This window comes from Camponotus floridanus, unplaced genomic scaffold (assembly GCF_003227725.1).
Source record: "Camponotus floridanus strain SB8 unplaced genomic scaffold, Cflo_v7.5 scaffold55, whole genome shotgun sequence".
Classification (NCBI taxonomy): Eukaryota; Metazoa; Arthropoda; class Insecta; order Hymenoptera; family Formicidae; genus Camponotus; species Camponotus floridanus.
This window is the reverse complement of record NW_020229714.1, coordinates 439,083-455,781: the sequence shown is the minus strand read 5'-3', so window position 1 is coordinate 455,781 and position 16,699 is coordinate 439,083. Positions and strand designations below refer to the sequence as shown.

At 40.8% G+C, this 16,699-nt stretch overlaps 1 protein-coding gene across 8 annotated transcripts in view; it reads left to right on the top strand.

Moving 5' to 3' along the window:
* The window catches only part of LOC105253826 (CUGBP Elav-like family member 4), a 534,430-nt gene extending 518,114 nt beyond the window's left edge, over nucleotides 1-16,316 (top strand). For 5 of the 8 annotated variants that reach the window (XM_025412721.1, XM_011262131.1, XM_011262132.3 and 2 more), the window contains 8 exons: nucleotides 355-498; nucleotides 986-1,115; nucleotides 3,634-3,801; nucleotides 4,532-4,636; nucleotides 8,163-8,240; nucleotides 12,850-13,008; nucleotides 14,745-14,929; nucleotides 15,165-16,316. In XM_025412721.1, the coding sequence (XP_025268506.1) occupies nucleotides 355-498; nucleotides 986-1,115; nucleotides 3,634-3,801; nucleotides 4,532-4,636; nucleotides 8,163-8,240; nucleotides 12,850-13,008; nucleotides 14,745-14,872 (912 nt within the window). In that variant the 3' untranslated portion in view covers nucleotides 14,873-14,929; nucleotides 15,165-16,316. The remainder of the gene's footprint in view (nucleotides 1-354; nucleotides 499-985; nucleotides 1,116-3,633; nucleotides 3,802-4,531; nucleotides 4,637-8,162; nucleotides 8,241-12,849; nucleotides 13,009-14,744; nucleotides 14,930-15,164) is intronic. The other 3 variants (XM_025412718.1, XM_011262127.3, XM_025412719.1) reach the window with 2 other exon arrangements.
* Nucleotides 16,317-16,699: the final 383 nt, after the last annotated feature.

Sequence of the window (16,699 nt, the reverse complement as noted above, 5' to 3'; positions counted from 1 at the left end):
ATATATAGAAGAATTCAGCTCCCAATGTTTTAATTAGAACTCGACAATTTCGATGAGTGAAAAATTTACATGAGAAATTGTTTTAATGAATTTAATTTTTTCCATGCTTTTCGCATAATTAGACGCTACTGTGAAATACCGGCAATGTATAAATCCTCAATTATTCATTCACCCATAAAAGTCTGATTAAAAATAATTTTTCCACACGTTACTCATATGTGCTATAAATAATAGCTCGTTACGGAGATCGTTAAAATGTACGCGTAGCACCTGGCACGTCGTAAAATTACGACGAACCATAAAAATTCCAACGTTATGAACGTGAAATTATGAATATTGCATTATCTGTTGCAGGGTGCGTCATCCAGCATAGTGGTAAAATTCGCAGACACTGATAAAGAGAGACAACTAAGACGCATGCAGCAAATGGCCGGGAACATGAGCCTCCTTAACCCCTTCGTCTTCAATCAGTTCGGCGCTTACAGCGCTTACGCTCAGGTGGGTCGTGTTACCGTTAATGGCTCTCGCGTTACCGCATTACCGCCTTGTTGTCCTCGTTACCGCGACTCACAATCTGCGATGGCTCGTCCCTCGTTACTCTCGGAAATGATCGGCCGAAACACGATGCCATCGCATTAACGCCAGCATGCAAAGAGAGAGGTCTGCCGCAATCACGTTTCGTGATTTAATTTTTCACGGACTTGACCGGGTTGCAAGATGAAAGAAAATGTCGTTTCATAAAAATTGTTATATTTATAATATTTAACGATATATTTCAAAATGATCGAAGAGCATGTCTTTTAGATACGATTTCTAAAAATTTTATAATAAAAAAGATAACATTGATAATTTTTAGATAATTATTCACACATCAAGATCATAAATTTTCGATATTCGATTATCGATTCTTGATGTAATCCTGTTTGCTAATATAATAATAGAAAAATACGAGAAGATTTTTTTAATAAAAATCCTTTCTTTGTAGCAACAAGCGGCGCTCATGGCAGCCGCGACCGCACAGGGAACGTACATCAATCCAATGACTGCATTGGCCGCTGGACAATTGCCGCATGCATTGAATGGCATGCCAAACCCTGTAGTTCCGCCAACTTCTGGTAAGCTTATAATTGATTGAAAAAAAATTAGAATGATATGTTGTGGGTGTCGCAATGGAAGAACTCATTTACTTTCTAATTTCCGAAATATTTTTTGAAATTAAAATATTTGATCAAATATTGTCTATGAAATTTTCGATAGAAACATTCATAATCAAGAATACTGATGAAATAGGATAATAAATAGGATAATAAATTGCATTCTTCTTTCGCGAATATCTGCATATATATAATACTTTTATTATTTATTATTCTTTTATATATTTTATATAAAAGCATTATATAATATTTGCATTTAATTGAAAAGTTGTTATATTTTAAATCTATTCGCAGTTTAATTAATTCAAAATATTACGTGCTATAGATAAAGAACGTCTATTATACAATATATGTATCAATAACCATTTACGAAGACCACGTGAAAAATATTCAATTTTTTAATCCCTATTAAAGTCAATGTCGAGTTATCTGATTAATCAACTAATTGTATCAATCCATTAAAAAATTTATCAAAAACGCACTTGAGGGCACACGAATTATCAATCATCAATCATCATGCTGTCCGATTTTAATGACAAAAACATCTTTCGGTCGTTATTTCTCCTCAATCTGTTGCCTGTAATTTCCCTGAACTTTCGCGATATACACATACAGACGAAGCAAACATTCGGTACAACCTTATAATCGACTCGTAAATCAATACAATATTTTCATCAAACGTGACTCGAGCGAGAAATATTGGCGGTACCGCGAAACTTTATGGAAAGCTCGTTGTAGAAGAGGAGGAAATGCCTCTTCCTTGCCCTCACACTTCCCTTTCCTCTTTCTTCATCCGTCTTTCTCATTTGCGCCCTTCACATGGCAATACAAGAAACAACGGAGAGGTCGAAGTCGCTGTAGAGACATAAAATAAGCGGGGAAATCGGCTCCGTTATATGTCGAGTCTCGTCAAGCGGAAGGTAATACCGTTTGATAGGGAAATAATATTTTATTTCTCCGCCAATCTCCCCCGCCCTCGCTCCCGCGACCCACCCCGTCGCGTCCATCCGCTTTACTCCGTACCAAAGATTACCGAAGCAGCGAGCTTTTATTTCCGACGGAACGATACCGCAACCACAAACGGCATGTATACAGGGTGGCACTTGCAGGTGGATCTATTGGAGAAACGTTTTGTGACTCCAACGATAATTGCATTTCAAAGTATTCTGTGAAAGAAAAATTCAACGATTCATTGATGACATAGAAATTAAAGCAAAATTATTTTTAGTTATAAATAAATATTTTAAAGTCAATTTTTCTATAAAATATAATTTTTTTATAAACAATATGATTCGAACATGATTAGTTTACATTATATTAGATTTTTGTCTACTTTGTATCATGCCACATTCAATGAGAACTCTTCATTTCGCGCGCAATGTATCAATATACTTTGAGGTAACCATGTTTTCACTGCCGCTGTAAAAATCTCGCCCGTGTAAAGAAACCGCTCGATTACCCATCGCGAATCGACAATGCCGGAACGTATATCGCGCAGTCACGGGAGTTTAAGTTTACGACGTATCGTCATACCGATGTACGTAGCAAGGATGCGCACAGCGTAATCTCCGGGTGTTATCGAGGCATCGAGATTCTTCTTCCCCGTCTTCCACCTTTCGTAGCCACATAGATCCGATTCGGATATGCATTAAATTGCCGGCATTTATCTTTACCTGACAGGCAATCGCATTGTTTGGAAAAGCTTTTAGAGTTTCTTCGGGAATCATTCTTTTAATTTCAAAAAATTGCATTTTGATTATATCATAAGTACATATATTATTGTTATCATGTGCCCTTGAGTGCATATTTTCCATAATTGCACATTAACTCGATAGAAATAACACATATATTGCACAAACATAATTATATCTCTTTATCAATGCCGCGAGTAATATTGACGTGATACCAAACGTTGGTCATCGGCGCGATCAATGCGTCATTAACACGAGCAAGGCTTTGATCGCTGATCCGAGTCACATCATTGACAGGGGACAAACTATTACCTATAAACATGACCTTTTCATATAAACGTTGTAATATATCAAAAACAAGCATACAGTTGCAGTAGTATAATATGCGATCGTATGTTACGCGAAAGTTGCGCGAAGTGCAACACAGGATCACAGAGAGAAAGAGAAAAAAAGAGAGAGATAGAGAAAAATGCGACATTAAACACACAGCCCTTTGACCGAACCGATATTAACTCGATACAAGGCTCTGGTCTACGGATCAAATCAACAACCCGACGATCCGTAGTTCGTCCGACCCCTCAAACGCGAGGCATACGGATCATTTCCCGGGACGAATATTTGTCGTAATTACAACTGACGCAGAAAGAGAGAAAAACAGTGCGGGACAAAAAATAGCAAAAAAGGGAAAAGGATAAAAATTGCATCCCCCGGTTCCGATGCCTCGCGCATAGAGGACGATCGAGGTCGGTGTTGAAAGAGCAAGAGGGTAATCGGTGTGTACTGATCAGGTTTGCTCGTAGGTACCGGCACAGGGCAACCGGTTAACGGGGCGATACCATCGTTACCGTCGCCGACGATGCCCAATTTTAACATGGCTGCTCAAACGCCGAACGGCCAGCCAGCAGGCTCGGATCCAGGTGTCTACACCAACGGAATACCGCAGACTTATGCGGGACGTGAGTATCAACTCAGGCGCAGCGTGCCGCCCCTGCGCAATGCCCGGCCAATCGACGACGGACTTTATTATTCCGCGGGGATGTAAATAACTTTGCGCAGGCCAAGTACAACGCCGAGTACGCCTGGTACTCGTACTTTTCCGTGCTTCCTCGCCAAGGAAGCACCGCTACATTCGTAGGCGTTTATTTGCCAGGAAGCGCTGAAATTATGATGATATGAGATTCATACGTGAAAGATGCAGTTTCTCAGATGTCTGCTAAACGCGAGATTTTGTAAGAGAAACGTAGAACTTTTTCTTCCAGTAATGTGAACAAAATTAAAATTGCAATAGATAAGTGAGTAAATGTTAATTTAACTAAGATCTCGTTTATATACATACAAATTCGATGTTTTAAAGACTTCTCCAATTGAATCTCTGATTTTGGCAATTTTAAAAAATACAAGTACAATCCGAATGTTGGTCAAGTTGAATCGTACAATGCTAACGAATCATTAAACTGTCGTATAAATCGTACTTTGCGAACAATAAATTTTACACATAGTAGGTGATATATGATTATTCTTATAGTCAAGCTTCCATTAATCTTTGGCCTTTATCGCTCCATTCGAATAGTCATTACTATACTCGAATATAGTCGGTGGAAATATCGATTGGCCTACTGGGTATTGCGACAGGGGCCTCTAGGCTAGGCCCTCTCCCCGATAAGAGCTGAGCTTACTGAAGTGTAGATGCCCTCCATCTGTCCATTCCAGCGCAGGGGCTGCCCAACGGGGAGGCGGCACTTCAGCATGCCGCCGCGTATCCTGGAATGCAGGCTTATGCTGGAGTGGCCGGTAAGTGTTTCTCCAGCTTCAATTTTTATCTCCACGGCTTGTCAAGGTGCTGTCTACCCTGTTCCCCGTGCAATGACTGTAGCGCGTTTCGCCCATCCAGCTCCATCCAAACGGACTCGCGGATATTATCGACGTAAAATAGATAGACGGACATATTTATTCGTAGAATTTTTTATTCCGCGAATCAAATAAATAATTTCAACGTGAATGATGCGAACGTCAATTATATCTATATCATAGTATCGTTATTATATAATACGGACGGATCTATAATTGTAATGACAGCTCGTAACGATATTTCTTTTCTTCGTAAACTTATTTAATTCAGGAACGCGCATACTCTTGTTAAAGTCACTTTGAAAGTTTCATAAGCGTTTTGCATTATCGCCAAGTGAACAGTACGGTTCATCGGTGCTAACACGCGACTAGATGACATTTTGCGTCCTCATCTCACCCGGATGTTGCCTATCGCGATCTTGAGCGGGTCGAGAAACGCGCATGTTTTCGACGAAAAGGGAGGAGGATCATCTGTACGTAAAGGGAAAATGCATCGGAACGTTTACGTGCTTTTATTCGGGCGCCGTCGAAGCACTTACCTGCGAAAAACTCAATTTCGCTGATCGCGTTGCTGGTTGTTTGCATGCAACTATGGCCGCATGCGTATACACACCATACATACACGTCATACATGATCGTGTACGCGTCAACGTTTCGTTCTATAATGCTTCTGCTGTGGTGCTACGATGTACTTTGATGTCCTTCTAAATGTACTTCGTGTACATATTATATTGTAGTTTTACACGTTACACGTCCTCTCGTGCATGCATCCCCCTCATCAACATCAGCGGCGAAATATCCGCCATCGACCGTCGACGTTGCGCTGCAACGTCAAAGTGCAGCGCATCGGCGCAAATTATGATCCAATAATGTTCGGCAAAATGGATGATCTCGTTTCACGGATAATCAGCGTCTCGATGGACCTATACTTGTATTACATTCCAATCACCGTCCGTAATGAGAACACGTTTAACGAATTCCGCGTTCGCGTCAATGCGTTAACACGTGGTCTAATGCCAGTCGATCGGGCGCTACTGATCGAATCTGAAAAAAAAAAAATGCAATCGGGAATGAAGAATGAAAAACGGAAGCGAAAGAGATACTACTTATTCTTGCCCCGTGTCTGATTAATAATTCCCTCTTTGCGTCTCTCAACGCGTTTTTTACCGTATCGGCGGAAATTCAACAAATTCGAGTCATAACAAACGCAGCCGCGTATGCGCGGTCGTATTTACCGAGGACTCAAAAGCGGTATATTTTTTTCTATGTATTTTCGGCCAGTGTACACACGCGCCATCGAGATCAGCGAGTGGAAAAAAAGCAATCCCGAATAACGGTGTACCTCTATCTGAGCGTGACGCGGCCGACGTATGATGGCGTATTTATTTCATACGCCAAACGTTGATCCATCGCGCACCGAGGGGGAGAGGGGCCGTTGGGTAACGTCAATCGGAATATATTAAAGCGATGTTTGCACGGAAATAATTAATTCCGGGGCGAAAATTTGCCTCTGCCGATCTGAGAGCGTGGCTCGCGCGCACACGCTCCACCTATCCGTCACAAACAGGTATCAATCACGAGCGTTTTAAATATTTATCAAGCTATAATTAATAACGACGTACTTGCTTTCTGCCTCGTCACGTGTAGCGAACGATATAATACTGGTTCGCACGCGCGTTTATAGCGAGATCCGAATTTACAGATTAACCAATTGTCATCAAACGTGCAGAGATCGCATCGCGAATTAAAATATATCGGGCACTTCTGTTTAATGCGAAATATTTTGCAGATACTCGTTGATCAGATGTAATATTAATATTTATTCATTCTACGCGTGCGTTTCCTCCCTTCAACAACAGACACGGTAAAATAGCATTGTAACAAAATCGATCGAGCTTTCGTATTCAATTTGTTACGTTAGAATTTCACGTTATTTTATTATTATTTAGAATCTAATTATTGCATTAATCTCACCGAGCGATTCTTGACATATCGGCATCAATTATTAATCAAGAAAATATGCGTAATCAAATCTCGTTTTTAATGCCATCTTGTATATTGATTCATTGTAATCTGATATTAAGCAAATGCTATTACGATAATGTCTCTCCAATTTCAGAGCTTTATTCCGTAGAGTCGTATATCCTTTTCGCGAGATCTTCCGTTTTAACGTTTGTAGATTGGGATGCTTTTCTCTTAATTGTTGGAATATTTAGTTTCGCATAAATTGCAACGGGATACTCTGTATAGCTTTGCAGACTTTTACTGCATCATTGCGCTAAGATAGCGTTCCGTATCCCGTTTTAATGAGGCGCGTCGTTTCGAGTCGAATCGGCTTTGAAGAGATATCGAGTGTCGGCTAATGTCGCACCGGATGCAACGCTGCGTTTTCGCAGGCCGTGATGGTTCGGAGCACAAAAGTATCGTGTTGAAAGTCGCGCGGAACACGGTGAGAACGTTGAGAGACGAATATCCTTGTCGGTGAAAACGCCGTGATGAATGTCACCTGAAATCGCTTGTACGACCGTTCGCATCAACGAATCGTTCCTCGCTCGTTTTTAAGCCGCCGGGATAAACACAGGCCACTCTAGAACAGAAGCGTTTCTGCGTTATTATTATTATTATTATTATTTCGCGTTAACAATGAGATTACGCGGAGTATCCTAGGAATAATAATTCTCCAGGGAAAATTTTGAGATGGACCTCACACTCTCTCATTACTTTTTCATATTAGAAATACTCATTTTGATAAACGTAGACTTAAAATTGTTGAACGAATAAAGTTTACCCGAATTAAGTAAATGTTATTTTGTGTATGTATGTGTGCGTCCAGAGAGCTTAGTTCTCTCGAAAAGCTTGCCATTCCAAAGCGATCACAGAATCTTTGTCATTAATGTTGAGATTGTAATAAAACCTGCATACTTCGAATATATTGCATCTTATGATTCGCAGAGAGAAATATTCTCTCTCTTGCGTTCTTCACATTTCATATTCTTCTAACATTGCGATATTCTGACCCTTCCCCCGTCTCGCACCGAGTCTTCGGCAAATCGCAAGAATGAATGGTCGCGTCCGGTTACGTACTTCTGACACTTCTGAAACGCACGGTCATAAATTACGCCGTTGTAATCTGTCTAGCAATAGCAATGCAATTTCTGTTGACGTTTATTGGACTCTGTTCGGCTTTTATTACTGTCATCGTCCATTATGTATGCGCTATCGCTGCATTGAATTACGACGCCTACATTCGTTCGGGGGTTGTTGCCGGTTTCGACCTGTCGCCGGCTCTTACTGTCGACGACGGTTGACTGCGGATCGCAATGCTAGGGAAACGAAAAAAAAAAAGAAAAAGAGAGAGAGAGATATATGTATACATATATTAAGAATGGAATACAGAGATAGGCAGTGAGCACGCACAAATCTAGATGTGGACAGATCATGATGTACTTGTTATTTGTTATTGTCGCAGCTTACCCCGCCGTCTACGGCCAGTTTCCTCAGGCTATTCCTCAGCCGATGACCGCGGTGGCGCCCACGCAGAGGGAAGGTAAGTACAACACGCTCATCAACGTCTAACTGTTGACTGTAAACACGAACGACTGTAGACCCGAGATTTGTAGACCCACCGTCCCGTACACATGTCCAGACACGAATTATCCCTCGTCGGCGCCCAACGAGGTGCAAGACAGAGTTTCGACTTCTCTCGCCGCCGCCCATCGCACAGCAGTCCGTACCGTTAATTCCATACTTCGCAAATAAAGCGACATCGCGCCGCGAGGCTCGATTATGCGGAAGCAGAAGCGATGAGCGGGAGCTATTCGCGAAAATCAATTCAGAGCGTGTTTCGCTTCGTTTCACCTCTCGCGTTCTTCTTTTCTGATTTAATTTTAATATCGCAGTGTGTCAGACGTTTATTAAAAAAAATATCCCGCGTTGCCTCGTATTTTTCAAATATCAGATGAACACCGTCAGTTTATTTTTTTTTGTAGAAAGAAGTTGATTGCTTTAGAAACAAACAAGTCAATTCGATAGTTTCGATAATTTGTCTCTGATCGCGCAAAGTTGCACAAAAATGCGATTAATTAGAAGTCACCGGCTTGAATAAAAAAAAACAAAAAAACGCGATCGGTCAAAGAGACAGCACGAGTCTCGCTTAGTACATATATCAAAGAGAGCTAGTCATTTATTACGCTACATTTTGCGGAAAAGTACCGAGAAGAAAGGATCCAAAGACTGGGAAAAAGTCGACCGGGAGAAGACCTGGGTTAGAAGAGGGCTGAGCGAGCCAACGCCTAATTGCAATTAACAACTCGCCATTATTAGAATATACGACGCCTTGCAATGAGATAATGCAAATAAAACGAAAGTTTTAATTACTTTGCCGCTACGCCCGCCGGCGATCCGTTGTTACATCGCAGGATAATGGAAAGTTTACCGCGACACGGCTACCCCGCCTCCGTTTTATCCGGCCTCAAACCCTCTGGCTCCCTTCCCTCCGTCCGCTCCATCCCGGCCGTTCCCTTCTCGTCCCCGTCCTCTCTCGCTTCTCTTATCCTTTACCATTCTCGTTCCACCTGATCTTTTCGTCTCATCGATGCGTCGTGACGTTTTCCCATGCGCCGCGATTAAATCGTAAGCGGTACACACGATTCTTAAATACGAGAGATCTCTAATCGAATTTTCCAATTCACGGCGAGGAACTTTGCCTATTGATTAATTTCGCGTCTCTCTGGTTCTCGAATCGACGAAAATTAATAATAAATTCATTTTCTGGACGGATATAAGCTTGATAACATGAAATTTTCTATAATATTAATTATATAAGTGATTAGTTTCTTATCATAGAATAAAATCTATATTAAATGCCATTCTGTATTAATTGCCAAAGAATTATGTTACAGCTGATTTATGAATCGCGCGTAATTTAAATAATCTGATCGAAATGGCAAATTGTATCTCGTGCAATTTTTTTTTCTTTTCGTATGTAAGTATAAAATACTCTGTCAGAAACACAAATAGTTCCCAAAGTTTGAACGAGAGAGCAACGCATATCATATTGCTGACTTCCTGAAAACTTCTCTGTGCTAGACACAAGTTTTGTAAAAATAAAGAAAACGTGTAAAGAGACACTCTATCTTTTGGAGAAACTTATGTTAGATGTCAAAGTCGTTAGGCGTGCCGCAATATCGGACGGAACCCAGGGGAGCCGAAGGGGAATCGACGTTATTGTCATCATTGCATGACAGTGGTATCGATCTATTATTGACTGTCGCTTCGCGAGTTTACCCTTACTCCGTGTTACTTTAAGCTCCTTGATCGTTGTTCTGGGTGTTCTACGTCTTACACGATGTTCTCGGTGTTCGTATATACATTTCTTCTCTCTAACCATGACTGTGCCACGATATATTTTTTTTTAACGTTGTACGGATAGCTCTCTCCTTCCTTCCTTTTTCTTTATTCTTTACGTCAGCGTATCTCGGATGTTCGTCGTTTAATTCGGTGTTTCGCCGTTGCACTCGATGTCAGTGGCTGTTCTCGGTGTTGCGCTGTCGACCGATGTTGGTTGTTGCTTCGCTACGAGACGGTAATACGTTCATTGCGAGACTTTGCGAGATCGTCTGTACCAGAAATCCGACACAAATCCGTTTTGCGATCGGCAACACCGTCATTTGCGGAACTGAAGATATCATTATAGAACGTCATTTTATCGCACAAGTAAAGTAAATTTAATTTTGTCAAAAAAGAGCTTACAAAAACTCATACAAGATACCGTAATAATTATCGTTTTAGATCGAAAGATTATATGTCCACATACAAATTCCGCATGTATTTACAGAGATAATTGTACACTCATAGCGATGTAACATTTTAAATATATGCATTTAAATTATTTATTGTCACGAAAGCACATTTGACGAAGATTTCTTTATGTAAAAAAGGCGATTGTATGAATTTAGGTATCTCAATGTTTCGCGTAATATCCCGCTATTACTTTTCAATAGAAGTAGACGCGCAAGATAGTCATTCCCATTAAATTCGCGTGCACGTACCGCGTGTGTGCCAATTAGAGAGGCGAAAACCAATTTCAGGATCAACGATCGCGCGCTCGACACGACGACGGGCTTTAATTTATGGCTCGTTCTTCGTGATTTCGTCGTCCACCGCAATTCCCCTTCGTGCTCTCCCTAGTCGGAACCGGAAACCCGTCGACACTCGTGCTAATTTGGGTTTCGCGTGACAGCCACGATCGAGTTATTACCGGGACGGAGTCGTTTCGCGTAAGAGAGGGGGAGGAGTTTGTCACTCTTTGCGTAAACTGCAGGACAGGTTTGCGATTTCTCGAGACTCTAACAAGTACACAACAAACATAATTTATAATTGACAAGAAAGTTTGTATTAAATTGGTAATTTACTTGGGAAATATTATTCTTTCATATCAAACTGGGCGCTACGAAGAACTTTCAAATCGCGAATCGTATCGCTTCGCAAATTTCATCGTTAGTACGAATGGCACGATATATTTATCTCGGAAAAGTTTTATTCTTTCGGGATCTTAGGATCAAATTTTGTGACTGCAACTTTGCAAGCGATTGTAATTTCCTGTTTTCGACAACTGCGATTTTAAACTTTTTACTCTCGAACGATCGACGAAAATCATCTCCGGATCGGATGAAAATATTCTCGTAAAACCACTGTAAAATTTGACGTTTGTGTCGCATTGGTTCTTAAACTTGTCGGGATTCGCGATGATAATTTTATCGATTGGTAAACGCGTGTTCAACGAACCACGTAAGATTATCGTTGATCATCGACATATCGGAAGTCGTAATCGAGCTCACAAAATGAACAATTATATAATACCGTGATTCGACCAGGATATTTTAATGGCTTCCCGGAGGAAACCTCCCGCGAAAGATCTTTTGGAGAAAGGTGAACAGGTCGCGATGAGTAGCATCCTAAAAGTTGAGTGGCAACCATCTCATTACTTAAATGCGTCCGTTAGTCGAAGAGAAGCTTTGGGCAAGAGAGCAGAAGTTTCCACGGTCATAATCGCCGCTAATTGACGTCGGAGTTATAAAGTTCAGTGAAATTAGCTAAATCCTTATTTGGACTGCCATGTTCGAGTAGTCTTCCCTCTCTTCGTTTCTATTCTCGGAATTTTCTCTTCTCTTAAATTAAACCTCGATGTGTCTTTGGTATTTTAACACCGGAAGTCGAAAGAAAGACTTACTCGAGTAATTATAAATTATCATGACGAGATAATGGAATGACACATGTAAAAAATCTAATTAAGAATGACATATATGAAAGTACAAAATGTAACGTAATTTTAAAGCTCAGATCTTGATATAAGCTCTCAGGATTAATTCATACATCGGTTAATGTTAATGTTAATATTGGACTTCATTTATAATTAAATGACATAATTTGGTAAAGAAGAGAGACGAGTTTCCGCGCAGGGTGACGGCACAGTTGGATCACTTAGAATGCTCATATAGAGGAGATAAAGCGATGGATTATCGTGTCTGGCGAAAATACGGGAGTATCGCACCATCGTAATCAGTGGCATCACTATCATCGTCACCATGTCCATATCCATTCACTCATTTCAGTATCCATCACCTCATCCATCGTCATTGTATTGTAAATCCTAGTGTGTGTTGTGTGTGTATATTTGAAAGTATAAATACTCAACGTTATTTGAATCGCGATTTCCATCAATAATAGTCACGAGTGAAATAATTCTCGTGACTTTTTTTTAATCATTCGTTCTCAATTCTTGGTCATTTTCACATCATTTTCTATCATTCACTCGCAGTAAACTTATCGACTCATGTTCATGTCATTTCGCGTCATTTGCGTGAGACAAAATCATATTACGTCATCATCATTTCGCACTCGGACGAACGGGAGAGAAATCGTCAAGAGTCGCAGATTCATCTTCATTCATCAGAAAAAGAGACTCCAGATGAACAAAAATAATCAGAGAGAAAAAAAGCAGCACCCGCTAGCGATCTCTCTGACGGGTTGAAGCTCTCGTATCGCGCAGAATCATTTATATTTGCGAAGAACAGAACTCATCCAGAACTAACATTCTAACTTGAGTATTATACTTCAAGTTTAGATGTTTAGATGTGCTCTGATTTATATGGTAGGATGCTCTATCTCAGGACCCGAGGGCTGCAACCTGTTCATCTACCACCTGCCCCAGGAGTTCGGTGACGGCGAGCTCATGCAGATGTTCCTCCCGTTTGGCAACGTCATCTCCTCCAAAGTCTTCATCGACCGGGCGACCAACCAGAGTAAATGCTTCGGTAAGTGTGCGGCGGCACTGCGAACAAATTTCAGAGCTATTACATACATCCGCTCCGCCTGATGTGTGATCGATACTTAACAGCCTCTACGCAAGGTAGGACGGAAGGATGCCAACGTTTGTTTGGTGAAACAATGATGTGCATAATGGATATATATATACAATTTTATACGCAAAATCTTAATATATCTTGCTATCTTTATTGTGTGATTTTAATTATGATGGAAATCACAGCAAACAATAATATTAAAATACTTGTATATATATGTATATATTTTTTTCTTACAAAAATAGTGTAAAGCATTTTTACTTTGTGAAACATGATTATGTAAAAATATGATCACGTCACAGCTGTGCACGCGATACGTCTGTGATTATTATTATGACTTTCAATCAGTCACATATGCTACAGTGCTCTAAATGACTCTACACGTTTCCAATCAGTGGTGGATTAATCATGGAAATTTAATTCGTCCGTATTAACGGACAGACCAGGCAGACTGAATATGAATGCCGTTTCAATGGAATCAGAATCAAACCGCGCAGTTCTTTTTGGGGGACCATACACAGAGAGGACCGAAACAGAGAATGTGGATAAAAGCCGCTGGCGTTCCTTTGATTAATCGTATCCGAGAGTATGAGGATACGGATAATTGGACGATTCCATTCGTGTCCACTCCTTGGTCTACGTCCCATACGTCCACGCGCGCGAATTCATATATCCGCCGTGTATTTGTCTTTTTTCTGTTTCAGAGTCTCGTCATTCGTGTAAAAAGAAGATAGGCTCGCAACAACGTGTCATTATATCCGCATTTGATATTATTCATTCTTTTTTCATCCTGTCGTGCGTATAATTATGGTCGCGATGGGAAAATATGCAAGTTTGCGTCACTTTGAGACTGCCTACCTCGATCAATTCAGAGCTATTTGACAGTTTTTCTTTGTCGTTGAATAATTTGTTATATAGTTATAATCAACGCGATTGGGGAAAAATTTTCTCGCATGTGGGTTGTAAAAATATATCGTGCGATATAAAAACTCGGATACAGCTTGGCGACAAACTTCCGTGGAACGAAAGGTTAAAATAATCAGAGTGTCCCCCGATCCTGAAGTAAAAGTAATTTGCGGCGTAGAGTGAATCGTGGATGGACGGAAGATGAAGGGCCTGGTCAGGCGGTTTAGACCGCCATGAAGGCGAAACTGAAATGAGATCGACGCTAATGGTCAAAATTGGCTTAAACTAAGAAACTCGTGATCTTTCGGGAACATTTCCACCGAGAGAGGCTTCGTTACCTTTTCGATATAACTAGAATAATATCCAGTGAGCGAAAACTTACTTTTCACAAAAAATCTGATTCATCTAGATTCCCTAAATAATTAAATAATTATAACAACAATTATGTTTAAGAGAATTATATGAATGTGTGTGTATATATATAAGCATATGCAGAAATATATTGTACATAACTGGATATAATTGCAACGAAATAATATTGGGACAGATATTATTATATTTATTTATTTATTACACGCAATTTATTAAAGAGGAAGTTGCTGCCATCCATTCAACATATTTATGTTAATTTTATTATTGCTATTATAGATAAATATTTGGCAATTTCTTTATTGTAACTGTGAATATTAACAAATGAAGATTGTATCTTTTATATAAAGATTTTTTAAGGAATGGAAAAACCTATTATTCATGCTGCAGGATTCAATGTTCGGTATTTTCAGGTTTCGTGTCGTTCGATAATCCAGCGAGCGCGCAGACAGCAATTCAGGCGATGAACGGCTTCCAAATAGGGATGAAACGATTAAAAGTCCAATTAAAGAGGCCCAAGGACGCCAGCCGGCCATACTAACCCACGTCCTAGCCTAGAAAATCTGGACGGGTCGCGCCCTACGTTATAACTTACAGAGTAAGTTTCCTTTATCGCGAAAAGATACGTATATATCATATATTTCTTTTTTTATTTGTAATTACAATATTATTAATTTTAAAATAATAACATCGATGTTATATTGTTGTTTCTAAAAAAATAAACTTTAAACAATAACACTATTAATTCATAAACATGATAAATCAACACACATTACAATTTATTACATGCAAATTTCATAAATTACATAATATATTGTCACTCTGAATTACAGATGTCGTACGAGAACGTGAACTCGATGGATGCTCGACGATCAGGAGTGATGAGTTTGAATCACCGTTACAAAGCGCTCTCCACCGTAACAACTTAGTATACTAGCTAGTTAATTTATTAGAGGGTAAAAGATTTAGAGGTCAGTAGGACAACAACGGCTTCAACGATGTTGAAGTTGGCGCGACGGCGGCGAAGAAGAGGCTGAAGCGAAAGCGATGAAGGATGTTCTGCGCTGAACCCAGTCCGAGAAAGAGAGAAAGAGAAAGGAGAAGACGAGAAGAGGAGGACGAGGCACACTGAGACAACATTTCCCGGATGCTCGGATAACCGGAACGCTTCGTCGTTAGACAACATTGGCTTTCCCGTTTCTCCCTTTCATCAGCTCCCATTCCAAATCTGCATGTTTCTTTTGGGTCCTCCGCGAGTTTAGCCTCTGTCTCCTACTGCCAGGTGAGAGATTACGTTCGAGCTCGAGGGCGCGACTGCGAATAAAGCGTGCAGCGGAACATTTCGAGGATCCGATCATCCTTCCAGAGAGACGTGCCGGAAACACCGGAAGTCCAGGCCGAGCTCGTCGTCCCGATATGGCGACGCACCGTATTACACTTAAACGCACGACGTCGTGTAGCGACGATCAAAATCGACGACATCAAAACCGACAATAGCTATCGCGAAATATCCCGTCGAAAAACGCCTGTAGGACTCTCGTCGTGTTCGTTGCCAGTTCGATGATAAGCGAACGTACGCGTTGTCCGCGCGCTTGCGAAAAAGGAAAATCAGAACCGAACCATACGCCCGGTCTGATCGATATCCTCAATAAGGATCCGATCGTACCGGATCCAATCGCGTACGTCAGCTAAAGGGAACAGCTCAGCGATCACCAACACGAGAGCCTAACAAATCTTTTGTACCGCACGAAGCGAACAATGTAGTCATCGCGATGAAGATCCCACGCGGCGTCATCCCCGACGACGACGGCGGGACAGATAATAATCCCCGCGTGAGACTGACGAAAGTAAAATAAAACGCAGGCTCGTCCCGAAGGCGCGGACGAGATCGATATCTCTCTCCCAAAAAGACAAATGTCAATCATATGCTATACAGGGTGCTCGTCTGACGATACGCGTTTGAACACTTTGAAAAAAAAGAAAAAGACAAAAAAAATGAAAAAAGCAGAGAATCAAGCGGTGAACATGGGCTCAGCGCCGGTCCGACATCCCCGCCAGATATCGGTTCTCCTTAACATTTAAGATTTATTAACATGTATGGCGCGCTATAGATTTTATATACTGCAGGTAGAGAAAAGAAAGAGAGAAAGAGAGAGAGAAAGAGAGAGAAAGAGAGAGAGAGAGAGAAAGAGAGAGTGAAGACAAGTTCGTGCACGCCGTGTCGTGTCATATCGAGGCAGATGAGTCTTGCCTTTGAAATTGCGCGCATTTGCACGGCGTTCTCGTTCTTCTTGACTAATAGCACTTATTACTACTATAGTTACGGTGATTATCATTATAATTATCGCTAAGTAAGTGATGCGCGAGT